At 36.9% G+C, this 15,142-nt stretch overlaps 2 protein-coding genes across 2 annotated transcripts in view; both read right to left on the reverse strand.

The window, feature by feature from the left end:
• Nucleotides 1–2,202, reverse strand: part of LOC131770595 (uromodulin-like) — a 26,363-nt gene extending 24,161 nt beyond the window's left edge. The window contains exons 1-2 of the mRNA XM_059086319.2: nucleotides 2,154–2,202; nucleotides 448–789 (exon numbers count right to left, since the gene is read on the reverse strand). Coding sequence (XP_058942302.2) covers nucleotides 448–766 — 319 coding nt within the window. The 5' untranslated portion in view covers nucleotides 767–789; nucleotides 2,154–2,202. The remainder of the gene's footprint in view (nucleotides 1–447; nucleotides 790–2,153) is intronic.
• A 4,322-nt stretch (nucleotides 2,203–6,524) lies between these two features.
• Nucleotides 6,525–12,680, reverse strand: LOC131770404 (uromodulin-like). Its single transcript, XM_066168998.1, has 5 exons — nucleotides 12,630–12,680; nucleotides 11,269–11,605; nucleotides 10,513–10,662; nucleotides 7,201–7,329; nucleotides 6,525–6,892 (listed from the first exon to the last, which is right to left on the reverse strand). The coding sequence occupies exons 2-5, from the start codon at nucleotides 11,585–11,587 to the stop codon at nucleotides 6,525–6,527; spliced, it is 966 nt and encodes a 321-aa protein (XP_066025095.1). The 5' UTR covers nucleotides 11,588–11,605; nucleotides 12,630–12,680.
• Nucleotides 12,681–15,142: the final 2,462 nt, after the last annotated feature.

Consider the following 15,142-nt stretch of genomic DNA (forward strand, 5'->3'; position numbering starts at 1 on the left):
CAGAGAACGGAATTGCGCTTATCCAGCTTTGAACAGAGTAACTTTCCATCACAATCGAGCGTTCCATTACTCTTTTACTTGACCTGAGCCTTTTGCTGGCTTGTTACACTATGTAATTGTCACCTTCGCACTCGCACAGCACGCACAACTATACAATTAACATAAGCACGAGCACCGCACTCTGTATAAACTATAATGATTTCGTGATGAATAAAGTTGTAAGTTTTGACATGGAACCGAGAAAATAACAGGCTCGCGCGAGTCATCTCCGACTTTGTTGGCCTCTTTACGCGACTAAACCATGGAGAACTATGGAGAGGACATCTCTATGGAGAAGACATCATGGATATCATACGAATGACAGGTTTAACATAATCCACGCTAGATGTTTTCTGAAGTTAGTAACTCGTTTCTCATAAATAGTTTACTTTTAATTAGTTTTCTTACCTCTTGTTGAGCTTTTCACGTGATATCGCTCCAAGTCTTTGACAAAATCGTCCGGTCTAGCCTCCTTAGTTCTGTTATTTAACTCACATATCCCTTTGAACACGACGTTATAGCTTTGGCATCTGATATCAGCGAGGCAGGCCTGTCTGCATTCTGTTGTACCTGGTTGGGTCTTCAAGGTCTTAAAGGTGTGGCCTTGAAGCATCATTTGGTAGATTGAGCGAAGATCAGTTCCACACTGCTGGCTGGTAAGATGTCGGAGAGCGACAGACACCATTAACAGTATTATAATGTGGGCTTTGATTTGTTTCCAAGCCATTCGTGGCAGATACGATTTCTGACCTTGACAAGAAGAAATAAACTGCCTTTCAATATCATTTTCATTTTTTTTTATTCCAATATTCTAAATATAACTTATTTTGATGAGTTCTTGAAAGAACGGGCAGAAGGCAGGGCAGAGAGTGTTTTAAAATTAATTTGTCGGTTAAAATCATGCAATTTGAAGTTTGATAGCACCACATCGATTGTTAAATCAACATGGCGTCATTTTCCAATCTACCTTGATAGGTATAGTGAAGATAGGTAGTTTAAATTGAGGATTTTCAACATCTCTTCTGATGGAATATCAGCCACCTTTAGGCTCTTCAATCTCCGTCGGTTCCTTTGTATTAATCCATGTTTTCTATAAGTCTTAGTGACGGGATCAAGTCTTGACTAATAGTAATTCATGCGTGGGCTCTGGAGCACACTGAATCACAGGATGTGGTAAAGGTGACTCGGTAATCAAACTGAAGAAGAAAAACTCTTGAAAATTCAGCGGATTTTGGGTTTTTGTAATGAATTGAACGACTCAAATGTGGGAATTTTGAAAATACAGTGGATTGAGGATGAGATGAGAAGTTTTGCAAAGATTCTGTACTCCATACTCTTTGTTGTTATGTTTTGTTATTAGTTTTTGTTTTACTAAGTAGAGGATGAATCTTCTTCATTAGAATATGTTGACGATAAAAAGTCGTTTCTTCGATAATAAACAAGCAAATAAAAATGAAGAAGAAAAAGGCTGGAATATGAACTCTTTATCACGCTGTCTGATGATATTCACATTCAGTTGCTGCAGCAGATCTATTTTACGCTATCAAAAAGCAAACATCTACAACAACTTACAATAAAAATCTCAAGAGAAGTAAGTTTAAAGATACTGACTCTTCATTCGAATAATCACATTTGGCCAAAATCATCACAGAGCGAGGGATTCACGTTTTTTTCTCTCTTATAAGTGACATTTTCATTTGGCGTGTTACCCAAACAATTTAGTTTTAATTAAATTGAAAAATGAAGGTCATAAAATCTTTTTCGAATGGCATATTCTTCAGGAATAACGGCAGAAAAAATATTCGCAATCGAATGGACAATCTCTTTTAAAATTGAGATGCTATGCTCCTAAACTTGCGAGTAAGACGAAGTAAGGAAACCGTGCGTTGATTGCAGCTCCTGAATTATAACTTCAGTATGTAGAGAGAAATAGAAAGACAGAACTTGGAATGGAGACCGTGGTTCAATACTATGTACCAAAGATTCAAGGGAATAATCAAGGTTACAGGGTACAACTGCGGAGCATGGTTAATTTTTTTCTTTTCTGCACTTTAGAAGACAATTTTTCATATCTCAAAATCACATATTTTGGAATGCCGTATCATTCAACCTACCTATTGGAGATACTAAATAGTTCCTCAGGGTCTTTCCCGGTGGGTTTTTCCTCCGTATAACTACAGTAACCCAACTAAACTGAAGCCCATTTAAACACTCGGTAAACTATAAAGCCTTCTGAATTGTTACCCCCTGTGGACTTCCCTGAGGCGAAGTGACTGTGAGCAAAGCAACTCTTGGCTCAGATATTCAATTCCCTCATATGTTCCTAGAGACCAAAAAAAAAAGCCCAAGATCGATATATTACTACCCGTTTTCATCAAAAAATCCTATGGCGAAACAAGTACATAGTGCAGATATTCTCGTAAATCGAACTTGGCTTACCTGTAGTTCTTCAAAAGTTAAATATGCCGTGATGGCGAATTAAGGATATGCTGATTTAAATTTGAAGAATTTCAAAGTCTGAGTGCATTTTGTAGAAAACTATCCTGACTTCTGGCACAATAAAGCTATCTTTGCTTATAAGATGCAAAAAAACAAAACAAAAAACAAAACAAAAAATACAAATTTGTGTCCCTCATCCATAAAGAAAGAAAGAGTGACGAATATTTTCCCTCAAGTCTTCCATTTATCTTACTCTCTTCTTTCCACCTTCTTTGAATTCGTCACTTTCGGTACGTTGTGTTTTATTTATCTTTTTATATAATTTGATGCTTTGAGCTCAAACTTTCTGCAAACTAAGAAAATGAATAGTTTTTCTTCAAAGCTTTGTGCAGTTTGCAGATGTAAAATAAGTTTCTCATCTTTAATTAGTCACTCAGTCCATGCGCATGAAATTACTTTCACGCACAGATATATTTGTGTTTGTGGCCCCCTTCATGGGACAAACGACATTTAAATTATCCTTGCAAACGATATACTTTCTGTACAATTTTGCAGTAGGAGATCTACCTCCCTTTTCTTCTTCTCGAGTGAATGTCACAAAAAAACACAAGTTTGACGTAAAGGCTTAAGTCACAGCTCTCAGTTTCTCTCGAACAGCTTATTTTTGAGATTAAAAAATGCATTAAATTTTAATTTGTGTATGAAACAAACCTTTTAGGAGTAAAATTAAAAAAAATTTTAAAAGAGGTCGTCTAAGACACCAGTATAAAGTTTCTAAAAGTTTGATATTTATTGTGCGCTGTTTTCACTTTCATCTCATTTCTTTTATCATGGCGCTTAAGAGCAAAATGCGAAATAAAAGATTAAAAACCGCAGGTACCTGATGTCACGGGGAACGACGTATTCCCCTATCCACCCCATTTTCCATTCTAAATTTTTTGACAGGATCTTTTGCAGTCCTCCAGTTTCCCTACCGTTTCTACACGTGAAGCTGTACAGTAATGAAAGTGGCGACCCGAGTTTATTAGGAGAGATAAGTATTTGTTTTTGCGAGGCACACTGGAGGTGCATGGTACAAGATGACATGAAAAAGGTTATTTTGCATGTTAATTGAATGTTGCCTCTAAGAGCAATGTTCTCCTGCCGTTTTGCTCCACAATGTCTCCACATGACTTTCTTATGGCATTCGTGCCATCAAGTCCATCTTGGAGATGCACTCATTGTACAGCACAGACAAATTTTTCTAGGTTTTTTTCAATTTTTAAATTTTCACGTAACCTAGATTTTTAGTCGACAATCTCTTTATTCCCTTAACGAACCTTATCTTCTATGACCTAGCTGATCCTCAAAGGGGGTTGCATGTGCATTATGTGGAACTCGGAATATCATTTGAAGAATTCTATGAAATAGATTTATTGCCCGCTTCAAGTTGAAAGAGATGATAACAACAGAAGTGGACATTAGCCATCATGTAATAAGCTGAATTCCACATGCGTTTTAACCGGCTCTTGCTTATGATCTGTCGAGCACGTACGCATAGATGACGTCACCAGTAACAACATTATGTTTTTTGTTATCATATAAAAAAAAATCGATTCTATGTTGTTGTGGGTCTGTACGGTAATGGATCAAAATATGGTAGGAGCATCAATGACACACTTTGCTGTGCCTCTTGTGCCACGTTGTTGTCCTTACCAGATTTTGAGGTCATCTGCAAAATCTGTAACTGAGCAGACGCACGACAACATGGAATCTTTTTGTCAGTTGAAGGTGATATGAAGTCGTGGTATGAAGTCGGAGTATTGAAACCTAATCAAAAGCTAATTAAAATATTAATAATTAAGAATCTCAACAACTCATAGTTACTATTACCTGAAATTTGACCATGCTATTATATCTCAAAAGGCGCACGGAAATGTTAGTGTCATTTTTAGGATAAGTTTTTTTAGGGGAAAAAACCAAAGTTTTCCCTCTTTTGCCGACAAGCGTCGGTGGCGAAAATATCTCAGAAAAACAGCTTTTTTTAAACGTATGAATCTGGTTAACGCCTTAAATCTGTTAAACGAATATTCAAAAGACAAAAATTTAGTATGAAAAAGTCGCGAATTCGTGTACAGTGTGGAAAAACAGACCTTAAACTACCAAAAAATTAGGAAAAAATGAACAAATTAGGGAATACGGTGCCTCCTATTTACATCTCATTGAATCACAATATTGTGCGTACAGAACAGGCTCGTGCAATTTTGTGAGGCTTTGAAAAATTTTACCCGTGCTGATTCATCCCAAATAGCACGAGAAAAAACATGTAATTACTAATTAATAATACACAAGCAAAAATATGATTCTGCTTTCCTTTCTAGTTGTTTTTATTTCTTGTTGTGGCTCACAAGTTCAGCATCAGCTTGCCTTCGCCTAGTTGTCCGAGTTGTCGGGCTTTTCCCGTAAGAACTAGCTTCAAACTTTTAAATCTTCTTCCAAGAATAATTAGGTGTTTGTACTTTTCCCTATTAGGAATCGGTCGACAGCAGCAACCATTACACGAAAGCTATCACGCTCGTAATCTTCCCCGCTTTTCGTAAGAACTGTTGCCAAAAACTTCTCGAGAATTTTCTTCAGGGCCTCTGGTTCATACTTTCATAACCGTATTTGGAAATCAGACTTTTAGCCAGTTGTTTTCCCTTTGTTGGGCGTTACTCAAGTATGATTCCAGACCAAAATTGAACGACACGAAGTTCAATTACCACTTTATTACATCTCTTTCAAAATCACAAAATTCAGTCGCTCAGATGCAGGTTTTTTTTAGTCTGTACAAACATTTTAATGATCCAGTATTGAGCTGGTTTGTAAAAAGTTGCAAAAATTTGTTTCATCTCCCTGCAATTTAATTGGTTTCGTTAAACTAGCCTCGAAATAAAATTGGTTGTTGTGGAAAAAGATGCGATTTAGAGCATTAAATGGTGCGATTCGTGAATAAAGCACACCGATGAGAGCCAATTAGATTGCAAGGATTACCAGTGTTTTCAAAATAGATGTAATAAAACAGCACTTACACAGACATGACGTATTAACTGTTCCTTTAACAGTCCTTTTCCACAGTCCAATTACAATCACGACGCATACGCTGTCCTATTAGTGCTTAAATGGGGCCGGTGATAACCAATCACGTTAGACAATTTTGTTTTAGTTTTGATGAAAGCAAAATTAGTGAAAACAAAGCCTCTTACTTATATCGCATTGAAAGCAAGATAGGGCGTAATGTAAATTTCTCTGCGTTCCTCAACGTCTGACGTGAACCTTAGTGGCGTTGTTTTTATATAAATTTGATCTTCATGATAAACAGGCTATATGTGGACCTATCAATAATACATCCAGGGAACAAAACAAATGTAACGCAATAGGCTAGGAAACCTTTTAAAAAGGATTACTAAAAGCTATTCACTATACTGCCATTACATTACTAATATTAGCAAAAAATTGAAATTTCTAATATACTTGCAATATTTGCAGTAATTAAAACGCTAAAATTAACTCCTAACTCTTGCGGTACTTGCGTTTTCGTTGTCGTCTGTAAACTTTTTCAGGCATATACATCACTTACAGTACATAATGTTAACGTCTTTTTCCTTTTACATACTGAATGTAACATAACTCATAAATCACCCAACTACACCAAACTAAACTGAACATACTTTGGCAGCCAGGCATACTTTGCTGCAGAACAATTGGTTTGAGGTCGCAATGTTATTGTTTTGGTAACCAATATGGCTGCCAGGACGTCATTTTAGGACGATCTATATAATTGAGCGATTATGATAAATTCTAATCTATGTTTCAGAGTTGGTCTCTAAGCATTAAACACCTAGTCAGATTAAAAAACCACGAGAACGCTCACTGCTTGCGTAAGTGCAAGTGTGGATTGAATATTGTTAATAACAATGATTAACCATGGCAAAGTTATTTAACTTACTTCTACTTGGCCTAAGACATCCCCAGCCAATCACCCGGAATGCCTTGCTACTGCAAGTTACCCAGAATGCAAGAGTGATTTAGTAAGAGCTACAGTAACGATGGCAATTTGAGCCATGTGAAAAACCCTTTAAGTAGTAAACATAGAACGAACCGCAGTTTCTAACTGTGATAGTCGTCGATACTCTGTAACAATTGTCACTCGAGCGAAACCAGACCTTCCTGGACACTCTGCCATCAGCTTTGTTGGGATGACCACCACTGAGCCAGCCTGGTCTCTGGCCACCACATCTTTTAAAAGGCACACATGCAGTGGGTATTTTTCTACCTGCGGCTCCAGTAATACGATACCAGCCCCAAGTCAGTGAATTGTCGCATACATATGGTTTTGTTGACGTAGAACCTTTCAATCTTCGAGCAGAAGTTAAAGTCTTGTAGTTGCTACATTCTAGGTAGAAAAAAAGCCAACCAACTCAAAATGAAAGAAACATTTTGAAACTTGCTTGCCACTTTCATTAGCTGGCTTGCGCTAAATTCCAGAGGCTATTGTCCAGAATTAAAGCCTTAGGAACAAAAGAAAGTCGTAATAAAGGCAACTGAACATTCCCTAACAGCGACCCTCAAAGATATACTTTAAAGGACCATTATGCCTGCAGCTCGCGGGGTCAGTGGAAAACTGTGTCTTTGTTCAGCATAAAAGCTGATCGTGAGCTATTGATGCTAGACTCTTGGCATATTTATAATAGTCCTACCCACCTTTAGGCTCGCAATTCAGTCCGTCCCCAATGTATTGTGAGTTGCAGGTACACCTATACGAGCCTGCAGTATTCTGACAAGTGGCATCACGATGGCAACGGTGAGATCCTTCCGTACATTCGTTGATATCTAAATATCAGAGATATTTATGAAATAATAAGTCGGAAACTCACACGATTAGAAATAGGGGTAGAACGGCGTCAACGGTGAAAGAACAATTTCGTATCAGTGGTAAATTGTTTAGTAGTTGCTCACCCAATAAAAAGGACCGTTTCTTCGCTTAAATATAATATTCTTCAAGTTAAGAACAATACTTAGATTTATGGTTCAAATTTTGAGTCTGACGAAACAGACATCGGGAATTTAACGAATGCACTCACAAAGAAAGTACATACTTTCATTGGGAGAGAAGAGCTCAGAGAAAACAGGTCAGTGCTTTGGACATGGATCTTTTACTTCTCCAAATTCTTTCTGGCCTTTGCAGTTTTCCTTCCTCCATGATTGTCATAGCGTTGCTATGACAATCATGGAGGCCTTCTTTACATTCGTCAATATCTAAGGAACCAGAGTAACTCTTAACATAACTCCCGGGTGCAAATGCATTGAATCCGGGCAACACTGAGTTCTTACAACTCAAATTTTTAGTCTGACGTATCAGACACCAGGAATTTAACGAGTGTGCTGACAAAGAAGTTGCACGCATTCATTGAATGAGAAAAGCCCAGAGAAAGAACAAGTCAATGCTTTGGACATGGATCTTTGACTTCTCAAAATTCTTTTTGACCTGTGCAGCTTGTCCTTCCATCTCCATAAAATCCTTGTTTGCAAGTACACTGGTGATTGCCAATCGTATTTTTACATTCGGCTTTGCTATGACAGTCATCAGAGCCTTCTGTACACTCATTAATATCTGAAAGAGAAAAATAATATCAAGTCTGAATTATTCATGAAGTCTCTAATGTGGAATGACGTTGAGGATGAAAAAACAAAAAAATGAGAAAAAAAAATGAGAAAAGCCCAGAGAAAGAACAAGTCAATGCTTTAAACATGGATCTTTGACTTCTCCAAATTCTTTTTGACCTGTGCAGCTTGTCCTTCCATCTCCATAAAATCCTTGTTTGCAAGTACACTGGTGATTGCCAATCGTATTTTTACATTCGGCTTTGCTATGACAGTCATCAGAGCCTTCTGTACACTCATTAATATCTGAAAGAGAAAAATAATATCAAGTCTGAATTATTCATGAAGTCTCTAATGTGGAATGACGTTGAGGATGAAAAAACAAAAAAATGAGAAAAAAAAATGAGAAAAGCCCAGAGAAAGAACAAGTCAATGCTTTAAACATGGATCTTTGACTTCTCCAAATTCTTTTTGACCTGTGCAGCTTGTCCTTCCATCTCCATAAAATCCTTGTTTGCAAGTACACTGGTGATTGCCAATCGTATTTTTACATTCGGCCTTGCTATGACAGTCATCAGAGCCTTCTGTACACTCATTAATATCTGAAAGAGAAAAATAATATCAAGTCTGAATTATTCATGAAGTCTCTAATGTGGAATGACGTTGAGGATGAAAAAACAAAAAAATGAGAAAAAAAAATGAGAAAAGCCCAGAGAAAGAACAAGTCAATGCTTTAAACATGGATCTTTGACTTCTCCAAATTCTTTTTGACCTGTGCAGCTTGTCCTTCCATCTCCATAAAATCCTTGTTTGCAAGTACACTGGTGATTGCCAATCGTATTTTTACATTCGGCTTTGCTATGACAGTCATCAGAGCCTTCTGTACACTCATTAATATCTGAAAGAGAAAAATAATATCAAGTCTGAATTATTCATGAAGTCTCTAATGTGGAATGACGGTGAGGATGAAAAAACAAAAAATGGTTAAAAAGAAGTAACCGAGGCAATCCCAGTTCAGAGATGTGTGTTTCTACACTGTGCAGCTGCCAAAGCCTTCCAATCACTCTTATCACTTAAAACATAAATGACCCTGCTTTCTTAAGACTCCTTCAAAAAAAAAATTTGATTGACCCACAGCTCAATCTATAACCTTGATGTTCTTGTGACACCACATTACAAAAAGGACGCGGAATGCGAAGAAAATTGTTATTTCCTGACGAAATAATTTCTATAAATCTGGCTTCATAGAAATGCACCCCAAACAAAATAAAAAGTGGAAAAGTTTGATTGTCTAGAAATATTAAGAGTAATTATTTCACACATCACTATCTATGGCCTATGAATAAATTGAAAATCGTGGTCAATACTTTTACAAAGAAAAAGAAACTCATAATACATGTAGCGGTCAAGTTTTTTACGAGAATTGATCTTGAATGTTCACAAGAATGACGCATTTTTCCCTACAAGCGAAAAGCTTTGGCTTGGTATCGATAACTTACGTTACTGACGGTTTAATTTTCGCTTTGAGGCGATGAAAGACTAGCTCATGGCACCGCTGGTCATTTCTGCAGTTATACTACTTTCACTTTATCGAGTGTCCAAAACACCGACAGCTTCGAAAGCTTTTATTTCCATCCACATTTAAACAAAAAATCATCTGTAACTTATATCACTATTTATGTTCTCACCGTTGCAAATAATTTTTCCATCCCCGGCAAATCCTGGTTTACAGGTACAGGTATGCGAGCCTTCTGTATTTTTGCATTTGGCGTTGCTATGGCAGTCATGAAGGCCTTCATTACATTCGTCAGTATCTAAGGAAACAGAGCAATAATTCCCAGGCATAATTCCCAGGCGCAAATGCACTGAATCTTCGCAGCTATCAATTTCGAAAAATAGGAATTTTCTCTTCTGGGGATTTCCTTATCAAGAAAGAAACCAAATTTTTGGATTTATGTGTTCCTAGCCATGAAGGCTTTTCTCACCATTGCAACTCTGTTTCCCGTCTCCTTGAAATCCTGGTTTACAGCTACAGATGTAGGAGCCATTAGTGTTTTGGCATTCAGCGTTGCTATGGCAATCGTGGATGCCTACTTTGCATTCATTGATATCTAAAAGGTCATAGGAAAGAGAATAAACACAATTGACATGTACTAAAGACCCTACTAAGATTTGATTACTTAGATCCTACCTTTTTCACAGTAGGGTAAAGTCCATCCTGATGAGGTGCACGCACACGTGTAATTCACATGCCTGTTTACACATGCTGCACTGTTCTGACACTTATGCTTGATGCAATAGTCTGCAACTAAACCAAAAAGATAACAAATAATCAATAGAGATTCCAGGTTTTTTTTCTATCAATATTCGCTACGCACATGCGGGATAAGAAATTATTTTGTCATTCCCTACCCTCTGTTTTCATGTCACAGCGAGCTAAAATAGAATTTCCAGTTCTGGGGGAATCCAACCAGTAATTACCGCTGACCGCTTGTCCACCCTCACTCGCCTTGATTTCTTTACACGAATCGGCTGGCAGCCCAGGAACGGAACCTAAAGGGACTGAGTGTGAACGAAACAAATAAGTTTAACGAGCCGTTTTTGGCGTGGAAGATATTAAACGAAAGGGTCTCCGGGCAATTTGTGTTTCAGTGTTGTTTCGTTTTTGCAGCTAATCAGATGTTGGGGAAAACTTTGAGATTCGACCCAGGCCCCCAGCCTGCCTGACATCAGGGTTTTGGAAACACACTTGAGGAAAAGAATGCACGAATTCCATTTTTCGTGTTTTTCGTTCACAACGCTTCCTACCTTGGTCCTGCAACATAAAACTAAAGAATTTGATTTTTTTTAATGTGCCTTTTCAATTACGAAATTGAGGTCCTGTTTTTTATTTCAGAGAACGGAATTGTGGTTATCCAGCTTTGAATAGAGTAATTTTCCATCGTAATCGAACGTTCCATAACAATTTTACTTGACCTGAGCCTTTTGCTGGCTCGCGCGAGTCATCTGCGACCTTGTTAGCCTTTTTCACGACTAAACCATGGAGAACTATGGAGAAGACATCATTGATATCATACGAATGACAGGTTTAGCATAATCCACGCTAGATGTGCTCTGAGGCAGAAACTCGTTTCTCATAAATAGTTTACTTTTAATTAGTTTTCTTGCCTCTTGTTGAGCTTTTCACGTAATATCTTTCCAAGTCTTTGACAAAATCGTCCGGTCTAGCCTCCTTAGTTCTGCTATTTAATTCACATATCCCTTTGAACACGACATTAAAGCTTTGGCATCTGATATCAGCGCGGCACGCCTGTCTGCATTCTGTTGTACCTGGTTGGGTCTTCAAGGTCTTAAAGGTGTGGCCTTGAAGCATCATTTGGTAGACTGAGTGAAGATCAGTCCCACACTGCTGGCTGGTAAGATGTCGGAGTGCGACAGACGCCATCACCAGTACTGTAATGTGGGCTTTGAATTGTCGCCAAGCCATTCGTGGCAAACACGATTGCTGATCTTGACAAGAAGAAATAAACTTTCTTTAATTATCATCTTATTTTTATCCCAATGTTCTTAGTGTAACTTATTTTGATGAGTTCTTTAGAGAACTGAAAGAAGAAGAAGAAAAAGAAGAAGAAAAACTCTAGAAAATTAAACGGAGTTTGGGTTTTGTATAGAATTAAACGACTTAAATTTGGGGATTTTGAAAATACAGTGGATTGATGATGAGATGAGAAGTTTGGCCCAGATTCTGTTCTTAAAAATCTTTGTTGTTGTATTTTGTTTTCGGTTTTTGTTTTACTAAATAGAGGATTAATCTTCTTCGTTAAAAATTGTTGACAATGAAAAGTCGTTTCCTCGATAATAAACAAGCAAATAAAAATGAAGAAGAGAGGCTGGAACATGGAATCTTTATCAGGCTGTCCGATGATATTCACATTCAGTTGTTTACAGATCTATTTTACGTTATAAAAAAGCAAACATCTACAACAACTTACGATAAACCATCTCAAGAGAAGTAAATTTAAAGATACTAACTCTTCATTCGAATAATCACATTTGGCCAAAATCACCCCAAAGCTAAGGATTTACGTTTCTTTCTCTCTTATCAGTGACCTTTGTATTTTGCGCGTTACCCAAACAATTTAGTTTTGATTAACTTGAAAAATGAAGGTTAGAAAATCTTTTTTGAATGGCATATGTCTTAGGAATAATGACCGAAAAAAATGTTTGCAATCGAATGGAAAATCTCTCTTTAGTTGAGATGTTGTGCTCCAAAACTTGCAAGTAGGACGAACTAAGGAAACCGTGCGTTGATCACAGCTCCTGAATTATAAATATAGTATGTAGAGAGAAATGGAAAGACAGAACTTTGGAATTAAGACCGTGGTTTAATGCCATGGACCAAAGGTGAGATGGAATAATTAAGGTTACAGAGTACAACTGCGAAGCATGGTTAATTTTTTCTGCACTTTGAAAGACAATTTTTCATATCTCAAATCACATGTTTTGGAATGCAGCGTCATACAACTTACGTGTTAGAGATACTTAATAGTTCTTCAGGGTCTTTCCCGGTGGGTTTTTCCTCCGTTTAACTACAGTAACCAAACTAAACTGAAGCTGGTTTAAACATTCGTTAATGACTATAAAGCTTTCTGAATAGTTGTTAACCCCCCGTGGACTTCCCTGAGGCGACGTGACTGTGAGCACAGCAACTCTTGGCTCACGTATTCAATTCTCTCGTATGTTCCTACAGACCCAAAAAATAGCTCAAGATCGATATCTAATTACCCGTTTTGATCAAACAAATCCTTTGGCGAAACAGCTTCACAGTGAAGATGTTCTCGTAAATCGAGCTTGGCTTACCTGTGGTTCTGCAAAAGTGAAAGATAACAATATAGAAGTTCTTTTATCAAAAATACCTTAAAGGCGACATACTAATGACGAATTAAGGATAAGGTGATTTCAATTTGAAGAATTTCTCTGAGTCTGAGTGCATTTTCTAGAAAACTATCTTGACTTCTGGCATAATGAAGCCATCTTTGCTAATAAGATGCAAAAAAAAAAATACAAATTTGTGTCCCTCATCCATTAGGAAAAAAAGAGTGACGAGTGTTTCCCCTCAAGTCTTCCATTTATTTTACTCCCTTCTTCCCTCCTTCTTTGCATTCGTCAAAATTTGGGTACACTGTGTTTTATTTATCTTTTGATAAAAATTTGATGCTTTGAGCTCAAACTTTCTGCAAAGCTTTGTGCAGTTTGCAGATGTAAAATCAATTTCTCACTTTTAATTAGTCACTCAGTCCGCTCGCATAAAATTACTTTCATGCACGGATACACTTATGTGTTTGTGGCCTCCATCGTCCTACAAATGACATTTAAATTATCCTTGTAAACGATATACTTTCTGTACAATGTTGTAGTAGAAGATTTTCTTCCCTTTTCTTCTTCCCGAGTGAATGTCACTTAAAAGACAAGTTTGTCGTAAAGGCTTAAGTCACAGCTCTCAGTGTCTCTCTAGCAGCTGCTTTTTGGGGTTAAAAAATGCATTAAATTTTAATTGGTGTGTGAAACAAACCTTTTAGGAGTAAAATAGAGAAAATAGTTATAAAAAATTATAATAATGGCGATAACAAAAAAAGATATTTACTACGTAACAAAACCCCACTAAAGCTCACGTGAGCATTGATTCGTTATGAACTTATGAAATCCATTACCGAAACACCTGCGGCTCGAGTCGTGGGTGTATTATCCCTCTCTGTGGGAGTAAATTTTCTTCCCTAGAATGGTGAGATAAATCGAGGAACTTGAGTATTTATTGGTTGTTTTAATATCAAAAGAGAAACATTGCCATTACTAGACACGACCTAATAATGGAGGATAAGTGTAGCAAAAAGGGGGGTCACAGTTGAAAAGGAATTGCGTTCCCGCAAGGGAGATTACACCCCAAAAAAAAATACAGAATGAGTAGCTTTTCAAAAGGGAAAAATCTCTTTTCTAGCTGATTGATTATCCCCTGTCTGAGTTCCATGTTTCCTGCAGCGAAGAGGTTGTGAGCACAGTTGTCTATCTTGACTCCTGACACAATGAAGCCATCCTTTCTCACGTGATGATCACCAGTAAAAATTTGTGTGCTTCACCCGAAAAACGAAAAAGAATGAAGGATATTTTCCGTTCAAGGGAGTTTCAACTTATCTTCCACCTCTAAGCACCTTCTTCAAATTTTTAGAACTTTCGGTGCATTGCGGTGCATTACGCAAGATGATTTAGTTGTGTTGTTTTAATATAAAAAAAAAAAATTACCTGTGGTGATCAAAAGTAGCTGTATTGTACTGAAAGCTTTGTGCAGTTTGCAGGTGCAAATTACGTGTCTCATCTTTAATGTATAGTCTGCACGCATAGATTTACTATTCATGTACAGATATATTTATGTGTTTGTAACCTCGGTAACCACTCAAACGACATTTAACGTATCTTTGCGCACGATTTCCTTAGTTTGTGTTGAATGGCACAAAAAAACATTAGATTTTCACGACGGCTAACGTCATAGTTACAGGATTTTCTTCAACTGCCTCTTTTTTTAGATTGAAAATAAAACCCTCCTTGCAGTGTCTAGCAGTTGTACAAAGATACTTTTATAATAATTTGAATATTACTGATGGACAATTTGTTGTTAAGAGCGTTTTTGAATTCACTATTATTGACAAATTCATGACTATTGTTGAAAATTAGCGTAAAAAAACCTGCCTCTGAAAGGCAAAATAATAATGAATGATAGTATAACTAAATAATAATAACAATAATAATAATAATAATAATAATTATCATGATGACAAAACTGACAATAATGATAATAATAATAATTATCATGATGATAAAACTGACAATAATAATAATAATAATTATCATGATGACAAAACTGACAATAATAATAATAATAATGATACCAATACTAATGCAGATAAGGATAAATTACATACGTGGGAAAGATAGTATTAGCACGAGTGGATCATAATTCGTATCCTTAGTCAGTCGTGCAAAGTCTTAG

Source organism: Pocillopora verrucosa, chromosome 6 (assembly GCF_036669915.1).
Source record: "Pocillopora verrucosa isolate sample1 chromosome 6, ASM3666991v2, whole genome shotgun sequence".
Classification (NCBI taxonomy): Eukaryota; Metazoa; Cnidaria; class Anthozoa; order Scleractinia; family Pocilloporidae; genus Pocillopora; species Pocillopora verrucosa.